This window comes from Platichthys flesus, chromosome 19, assembly GCF_949316205.1.
Source record: "Platichthys flesus chromosome 19, fPlaFle2.1, whole genome shotgun sequence".
Lineage (NCBI taxonomy): Eukaryota > Metazoa > Chordata > Actinopteri > Pleuronectiformes > Pleuronectidae > Platichthys > Platichthys flesus.
The window spans coordinates 11,053,423-11,062,917 of record NC_084963.1 but is presented as its reverse complement, the minus strand read 5'-3'; the positions used below and the strand labels follow the sequence as shown (position 1 = coordinate 11,062,917).

The window sequence follows — 9,495 nt, the reverse complement described above, 5'->3', positions numbered from 1 at the left end:
TAGTCGAGCAAACTCCTCTAGAGGGAGCCCTTGTCTCACTCTTCTTCAACCATTCTTCCATCCTCTCGAATGGTTTGTGTAATTAAGTGAACCCAACATCAGCTGCTGGTGCATGTGTCTTTTTTTTAAATCGTATTAATCACAGACAGCCATTCATTTTTTTGCAAGTATTACAAAAATTCTAAGAGAGACAGTCATATTTGTGATTAACAGATTGCATTTCATGGCATGAAGGATTAATAAAGAAGACAAAACATGCATGTCTATAAGTTAGTGACATTAATATGTTTAATTTGATGTCATGGTTATGTAGCTATTTCGTAGTACACAAGCTTTCATGAGACTGGCTGACATTTTCAACATTGTTTCCCCCTGATAAAGGCGTTGGGCAGTGTAGCATGAACAGAGCTCACACACCTACGGGAGCTCAGTGGCTCAGATGTCTAATGTTACCTCTTGTATATTTTATATGTAACTTAGAGAGTGGCACGAATGGAGCAGAGACACAACAGAGGGAAGTGTGGTGTCTCTTGACTCAGTGCATGAGGAAACAGGCCTGCGAGCACCATCAGCACTTACTCACAGGGATATTTTGGGGACATGTTCTGCAGCGGCTGCCGAGGCCTTCGTTGTGTCGCAAGAGTCAAACAATCCTGGAGCTTGTAACACACTGTGATGCCTCTGGTGCCTTGCTATCGGAGACAAATCATCCTGTAAGAACCTGTGACTCGGTCATGATAAAAACACAGAGTGAGGAGTAGTCAAGTTTTATTTCATCTTGAGAAACCAAAGGGAAAAGTCCTTAAATATAAAGTTCATTGGCATAGTCCTTGATGTTGATGGTGTTGGATTTCCAGGATAAAGTTTGTCAAGTGTGTATCTCCACATGCAAAAAGGAAAGGCTTCCTCTTCAGGCAGCGGAGGAACCATCTGGAAATATTCCTCAGATATTTGCAACAATGTATTCTGGTCATTGACTGTGCATAGCCAGGCAACACATAAGAAATGTCTGACTGTTGAAAATTCAGCGAAAGATATTGAAATTCTTACCGTCCGACTCTCTCAGCCAGAGATGATTTTCAGGACACACACAGACACACAGACACACACACCAATGCACAGGTGCTGTTTCCTGTCAGATTGCCTGTGGTCAGAGAAGTGTGACAGGAAAGCTGACGCGGTGAAGACACACAGCTTCAATGATAATGAATCACATTGGAGTCAACAAGTCTGAGAGCCCATTGCAAAATACTGTTGCAATAAAATACATGAGCCGTTTGCTGCCGGGATCAAATCTCTATCACTTAGTGACTTTGTCTTAAGAGTCAAAGCAGTTCAGTTACCAGGCAACCATGAGGCCTAAACTGAAACCATATCTGTTGGTAACAAACCACTGAGGCTCCATGTCGCAAGTTCTGTGCAATTCAATGGCTCACGAGCAATCCACTGTATATACTCTGCTCACAGTGTAAATCTATCTATGTAAATCTATCTATCTTGTATTCTGATCCCATGCCATCATCAGAATGCATTTATTTCTACATTTTTTATCATTTATAGGACTAAACATTCAAAATGACTGGAAGAAAGAGTTGTGTTGCACCATGTGAGGTTTAACAGTTTACCGGCGTTCCAAATTTTTGACAGTTCACTTCATTTTATTAATAAGATGGAAAAGAAACTAATTCAAAACAAGTAATAAAGATCGCTGTGCAGATCAAACTGACCTAATGTACAGTATTTACACAGCATACCACTGCACTGAAATACTCGGAGAATAACAAAGAAAAAGATATTGTGTCTTTCAAGTGTCTATAAAAACACATTTAGAAAATAATGGCAAATTTCTTAAAAACTGCTCTTCACACCGATGCTTTGCATCCGCGCACACATAGTGTTCACGCTTTAGTTGTTTATTGGGGCATAGAATCACTTACATGGTCTCTGTCAAACCGAAAACATCTGTTAGGCTGATGTGCAGACAGCAATGAAAATATGTTTTTGATTTCAACTCATTAAAGAACATGGTAAATGGCTATGAAGGAAATTATATTTGACAGAGTAAAAAAAAAAAATTATGTGAAATTAGTTTAACGCAAAAAATAGCCTAATATTAGATGAACATACGGTAAACAGATTCAGGATCCCATCAGAAATACTCAAATATCTTAAGTCATGCCAATTAGAAACAATATGGAATATCCAACAACAGTCACTTCATGTATTTTAGTGTCATATCCAATATTACAGCCATACACTGAACTCTATTCAGGGTTTAACATGGTGCAAGTATTTCACTAACCTAAAATGAAAGCAAAGAACCCTTGATACTTAGAGAAAAGAGGAAGAGGTTACAGAGCGGAAGAAAGGAGAAGTAAGATTGTGAAGAGAAGGAGGCACAACAGTTTAAAAAAGAGCCGAGTGAAAAGAGGTTCAGTTATACATGAACGGTACCAGCTTTCATACTGAATGTGAATCAAAGATTTAAATAGAGGGAAAATTCTTAAACCAAATTATTGTCAGTTTGCAGTCGCCATATTTTTTCCCTTTACTATGAAGAAGCAGTAGAGGCCTGACTGGAGATACTAGGGTTTGTGAAGCATTACATGCAAGCCAGCATGTGCATCCAGATATTAGTGCTTCCCCATTCACAGCCTGCAACTTCAGACCCTTAGAAAAATAACTTAGAAAACCTTTCGAAGTCCTTCATATAGCAGGGTTAGTGTATCAAATATGCAGAGCGTGCAAGCGTAGCTTTTTATCAGGAGCTCAGATCAAAGGGCTCCAGCTGAATGTGCTTATTGAAATGAGAGTCTGGCAGGTGCTGGATGACAGCCACACCGACTCCATCAGGCTGAAGTGGAGCAGGCCCAGCGCAAAGCCGCACACCATGTCGGTGAGGTGGTGCTTCCCCAGCAGCACCCGCGAAATGCCCACCAGGAAGGCCCACAGCACCAGCAGGATGCGAAGCGGCACAGCCAACACCAGGTGGGACAGCAAAAACTTGGAAACCAGAGCGGCTCGGCTGGCGTGAGCCGCCGGGAAGGAGTAGAGGTCCATGGCGATGCAGTCCATTAAGCCCGGCATCATCTCCCAGGGACCCCTGCGCTTCACCAGTCTCTGGACTCCAGCCACCGTCATGACATCAAGGATGAGGGCTGTCAGAGAGAGAGAGTTAGAAAATTAGTTATATTATGAAAACTGACAATTTGTAGTTAAGATGTGCTACAGCCCAAATAATGCCAGTAGTGGAAGAGGTACTTTAGTAAAAGTAAAAACTACAACAACATAAAAAGACTATGTGACATTTGGCCCCAAGCAGACACTTTTTTAATACTAAAAAATGTGGGAACCACAAGTTTAAAGAATAAAATGCATCATATTCTATCAGCGTATTCATTTGTTATATAAAATCCTAATCATTTTAGCTCACATTTGTAGTTTCGAGTGAAATGTCTCAACAACTAACAGGTGGACTTCTCTGACATTTGATCCATGATGTGAATATATATTGATACCATTAAGCTCAAAGCACCTTTTTAAATTTTGTTGAATAAATGAACGATACAGTCTGGTTTGACCAGGGCTTCTTATATAATGCAGTGAGTCGACTGGTTCTAATATGTAAATAGATACATTGGTGAACAAGAATAACTCTAAGCAGCATTTGCGCAGAGTCGACATACCAGTCATTTGCAGATGCCTTTCATAGAACTGTACCCCTCCCTAAAATATCCTACCCATCGCCATCTTTGTCTGCCATTTTCTCTCACACACACGCACACTCGCGCACACACTCGACCGATCCCCCACTAAATAACTGTCAGTTGTCTGACACATTGGTTACGCTGCCCCACTTCTTATTCCACTCGCCCACGCACCGTCCCAATGGGGCCATTATTTTAACTTCCGTTCCAGCTCCTTAAAGGCAGGCTGGTGGTAAGGTGCTGTCTTTTTACGAAAGGAGAACAAGGGAACCAAGAAGAGGTGAACAGGTTCTGTCAAAATTTAAAAAACAAACAGGCAGCGCTGTGGCAGCGAACACCTCAAAAGCACTGAGTGGAGGCAGAAGGTGAGCGATGACACATCGTATTATCATCTGCGAGCCTGTTTGTGGTGCCCTTCAGCTGACTACAGCAGCAGCGAGGATTAAGTTTGTTTCACAGCATTGAATGACCAGCGTCTTCAAGAATGTGGAGGTAATTGTGCAAATATACTGGTATTACTCCTTGCAGCGGTTTTAAAAAAAAGAATCCTGTGCTGTGAAACGTCATCCGGACACAGACAGCACGGCTGGAGTCCACCCAGCGTGAAAACATGTTTGAGGTCATCCCCCCCGTCAATCAACACACAGCTATTGATCACACACAAACAACAGTGTTAGATTTTTAAAAAGCAGCCAAACGCTCTCCAGCAGTGAGTCACCTCCTGAGTGCTGAACTCAGATTAGCTGATCAATGGGAACCTGCACAGTTACTCCACCTCTAAGAAGTGGAACAGGTGTAGACAGATAATCAGCTGCCACAGATCAACTTGCATTGAGAGAAAATCCCACAATGCCTATTGTTTTCTCATAAGTTCAGATGGAGTACAGCGGTAGTACAGTGCTTAGTTTTTGATGGTTCAGAGTTTCTTCTTTCCCACTGCAGCAAGTATCTGTCACTGAGTCTATTTACTCTAATGAGGATGAGCTGCTGACCAATGCTGCGTCTCAATGAAAGGGCTGCATCCCTCAGTGGCTGCATTTGAAGAACGATTGCGTCACAGCGATGCCATTGAAGCCTCCTTCAAATGCAGCCGACAAATGCATCTTTCCATCCTGAAGAAACAAAAGCTCCCAGGGGTGGATTCTTCCAGGCGCAGCCTATCCCCAGGATTCCCTGTGCTTCTGTTATGAACCGGTTTTCAAAGAGGTTGTGTCTCCAGGAAAGGGACACGATGTCCTATACAAACAGCTAACAGTACACATGTTAAAATACCAAGGGTCATTACAACTTCAGCTCTGTTGCTAGGTAACTGAATAAGGGTGAGCTGGTGACACTGATCATGGAAGGCCTCTATAGACCAGATCATCTCATTTCAGCCTGCATCCTCGAAGGACGCAGCCCGTGAGTTGAGACACGGCTATAGCCTCACATCACTGATACATTTTTACAATGGCCATAATCGGAAGGAAGTTTGGCAGTCCATCTCTTACCATTTCTTCTTTTGCCACTGTTGTAATTTGTTTTTAGTAAAGTCTCCAAAAATCTATTCCTCTGGATCAAGCTTGATCTACCCATAACAAGGATGCAGCGCCCTACCTGGTGGCAATGGAAATTACAAGGTTTGAGTTGACCATCATATCCGTCTCCTCAGCTCTACTGTGTTCAACAATGAGATGGTAATTTCAAGTGTTTGCCATTTGGTGGTGGGAAGGGAGCAAACACAGAGGTTGTGAAGCTTTTTCATTAAATAAAATGAAGAGCGGCAAGAGTGGACGAAACAATATAGGGACAGAGTGACATAAACTCAGTTTATCATCCATTAGATACATCACGCTTGGGTCTGGATCCCGACACCAATTTAGGGTTTGGAGAGAAAATGATAAGTCTTAGAATCCTCACAGACCATCCTGCTGATATATTAATTACGTCTATGGGCCTCCGTCAGACATAGGTTGATTGCTTAGTCATGCGAAAAGAATCTTGACTTTCCAGATCTTTTTCAATGCCTGAAACAACCAGAGGAGTTGATTACATCTCTACTACACTCTGAATGGAGTTGCACTATTTTAAGTTAGACCCTGACTCTTTGAGAAATTAGAGTAATTAGGTCACTGGAAGAACTTAGTGGTACAAATTAAGAAAAATGGAAAACACTAAAGCTGCACTAGTTGATAAGGGTGGGAACAGCCTCTGCATTCAAGGGATGCAGAGGCTGTGCATCTGACGTGTTGAGTTCAAACACTATATCAGCACGGCACAGGAAATCTTAATAGTAGACTGGATCATTCGAGACTGATGAAAAACAAATCAGAACTGTCAATCAGCATTAAATTCAAGTCCCCTAAACACTGTTCAATATGTCGGAAGATTTGTTCCCCGACAGACCTTGACAGACTTGACATTACGCAGGACCAACAAATAATGAACAAGCAGTTGAGATTAAACAATGTCCCAAACACAATACAGCTGTGTCCTAAATCCAGAGGTTTACTGGCTTCCAATCAGAGCTCAGAGTGGCTACAGCCGGAGGGTTTGTACTGCTTTTTGGTCAATAATCTGGGTTTGGTTCCAGACTGCACATGTGTGTGTGTGTGAGTATTCACCCATGCATGCACACACACACACACACACCCACAGCTGCCCCAATCATTCTTACAATTTTGATTTTGTGTCATATGCTCCCTGTAATATATGCTGAATTAAAAATGCAGCCCAGGCAGAGAAAAACAATGCACTAACAGATCAACAACAACAAAGATCTGTTTATGTATGGTTCCATGGGGAAAAAACCTCATCAAATAACATCTGTTTACAAGCTTCATTTCTGAGCATATTTTGGGGACCTTGAAATGTTAGTGAATCCATTCGCTTTGGAATGAATGGGAGCCCATCAATGTGCATCTAGTTTTGCAGCTGAAACTTTGTAGCACAACATAATATCATGAGCCATAGAGAGGTTCAACTAAATGAAAATGGGCTTTTTTTTTTTTTTGGTCACTCTAAAAGAGTTGTTTGTGTGTCGCTGCATCACATTGTGGTTTATTACTACATGCAGTATACGGAGTACAAAAAGTTGAGTGATGGTTAATGTTTTAATGCTATATTGGATTTATTAGACCTTAAGGGTTAAAATATAAATGATTGACAGATATCTGTGAGAAACAAATCTCACTTTTTAATACAACATTTTGACTTTACCTTACAAAATGACAAGTGTTGTCATTCTGTCTGAATATGGAGCAAAAATATGTACAAAGTGTCAGTCATATTAATATTAACAGGTCGGCTTAGTATCAGAAAGTGCGTTAGTGAGAACTAATTAAATAATGAACCCCATTTATCAGGTCATATGATGGGTTTATAATCTTAAGGTTAATAAATAGTTAACAAATCATGGATTAATGAATTGTAGAGCATGTAAAGATCCCATCAATAAAGCAATAATACAATAATTCATTATAATTTATATGCCCTTATTCAAATATACCTTGGCAGAAAGTGTTGTGCACACTCCTGCATGATGAGAACATTTAGACGTTGCTTAAACCCCTGTGTTTAAACTAATGTGTTCTCTGGACATGTGACTGTATGTCCAAAGCCTTATTCATTGCCTGGAACAGTTGACTGTTTCTCCAGGTGAGAACAAAAGTGGATTGAAGTAAAAAGAACACTGTCCCCCATAGCAAAGCTTGGCATAGCACGTGATATCTAGGCCAGAGTAGCTATTTCACAAGTGGGCCACTTAAGGCTCACATCCATATGCTTTCCAGCTCTTTCGAAATGAGCTGACTCTTTGTTTAAACGTTTCCATATTGTCATGGCCCAGGAGGAGCGTCGACTGTTAGATGTATTTGCGTGTTTTTGACAGGCTGGTGGCTGAGTGTGATGTGGCATTTACCAAGCAGCAGGTTGACCAGGACCTCTTGTCCAGCCAGAGTGTTACTCCGTGTGAGGCACACGATAGTGCCAATGATCCACGTGATGCCGTGCCCAGTGAGCGCTAAGAGGGTGACCATGGAGCGGCAGCCTCCACACGAGGACGACGTGTAGGCGCACACCCCCATGCGCTTGGACAGACAGATGTCAATGGCGAGGAGGGAGTTGATGGCGATTCCCTTGAATGAAGGGTTCAGCTGCATGCAGTCCTCCTCCGGCATCCTGCTGCCAGTGTCGGTAGGTTCCTCGCTCGGCTGGCTTGCTTGCGGCTTGTTTTGGCCCGGTCGCCGGGCGCTGCCTCGGCTCTCGGAGGGGCCGGGACCGGGGCCGCGGGGGAGCGGTTGGTTCAAGGACATGAACTCAGGTCTGCTCAGGACGTTGTTTCTCTCCCGCGCCCTGGACCGCGCATTGTTAGTGGAGGGCATGTCTGGATGGGGCCAAGTTCGCCTCTGTGGACGCGACAGCCGATTGTCAATCTTCCGGGAGATAATTCAAGTGGGTGCGGGTCGACCACGCCGGGGAAATGTCCCAGGATAAACCTCCCAGCACCCCCACCTCCTCCTCCTCCTGTGGCCTTAACAGATATATTTAGAGCCACCGGAATGTGCGCTGGCCATGCTGTTTATACCATGCAGGCAGGGGGGAGTGCAGTGAGTGGCATTTAGCTCGGCCAATCCACTGAAACCCGATCTGCAGCATGGAGATGAAATAACAACATGCGCGTCTTGTATCGCTCCGGCGCTGCTCAGCTACATACAAGATTGGTACATCACTGCACGTTCATCTGTGGAAAACAAGCGCAGGCTCGAAAAAGGTGCAAGGGATACGCACGACGCGGTGTTGTCATCTTACCAGGGCAAGAAGGATGAGGAGCTATACGAAGCGCACAGCATGACTCTAAATGTCCCCTGCAGCCTCAATAACACCCCCGATGTCCCGGCGGAGAGGAGGAGAGGCGAGGAGGTGATGGGAGCAAAAAGCGATGCGGGCTGAAGAAGTAAACAATCACAACCAGAACCAGGAAGGGCGAAGACAAAGCAGCGCAGCCACTGTGCCGTTTGGCCGCTCCGTGCGCATGATACGTAGTTTACGCACGGACCAGATTCACCATCTGAAGTGCGCTCTGCTACACAGCGGAGTTCTCCAAGGTGCTTAAACATACCACATCATATTTCCTGTTATATGGAGACAGAGGGAGGGCTTTCTCATATCAAAACTGATACCAATGTCCCACAACAAAACTAATCAATAATAGTAATAACAAGTGAAAAAATAAACGAATAAATAATAAAATATACATATTTTATAGTGGTGGAAAGCCACAGAACAAAATATGATTGCCAGACTTCAGACCATACTGAGGATTGATAATTGATCAGCCGACTTGTCAACACTGATAACACGTTCCCAGAAACCACTTTGCAAACTACTTAAAATAAGGGTTGTTGACATAACTACTGATAATAGGTTGAACTACAGATATATAAGTATATATCATTCGTTGACTGAAGAAAACTATTTAAAAACTAAAAAACGAATTCTCAAATATTAATTAAAAAGCAGCAGAAAGAATATTCTTAAATAATCTGCCCATCGTTCACAAGACAATAATTAACAAAGCAAACAATTCAATACAACGTTTCATAGCCCATTACAATTATTATTTTCACAAAATGAAAATCAATAGGGTTTTATTACGTTTATTAGTATTATATTTAAGTCATTCTTCAGTATATTTCTCTATTTTAACCATTAGTTTTCTGTATAGAGCACTTTGTACTTTGTGTTGAAAAGTGCTCTATAAATAGTATAATTATTATTTATAAGTACCTTGTTATTTAACTTGCAACTC

At 42.4% G+C, this 9,495-nt stretch overlaps 1 protein-coding gene across 1 annotated transcript; it reads right to left on the bottom strand.

Moving 5' to 3' along the window:
* Window positions 1–753: 753 nt before the first annotated feature.
* LOC133975601 (inactive phospholipid phosphatase 7) lies at window positions 754–8,462 on the bottom strand. The gene is made up of 2 exons (XM_062413596.1): window positions 7,606–8,462; window positions 754–3,158 (listed from the first exon to the last, which is right to left on the bottom strand). Exons 1-2 carry the CDS (start codon window positions 8,066–8,068, stop codon window positions 2,770–2,772), a joined length of 852 nt encoding a protein of 283 aa, XP_062269580.1. The 5' UTR covers window positions 8,069–8,462; the 3' UTR covers window positions 754–2,769.
* Between the last annotated feature and the right edge of the window lie 1,033 nt (window positions 8,463–9,495).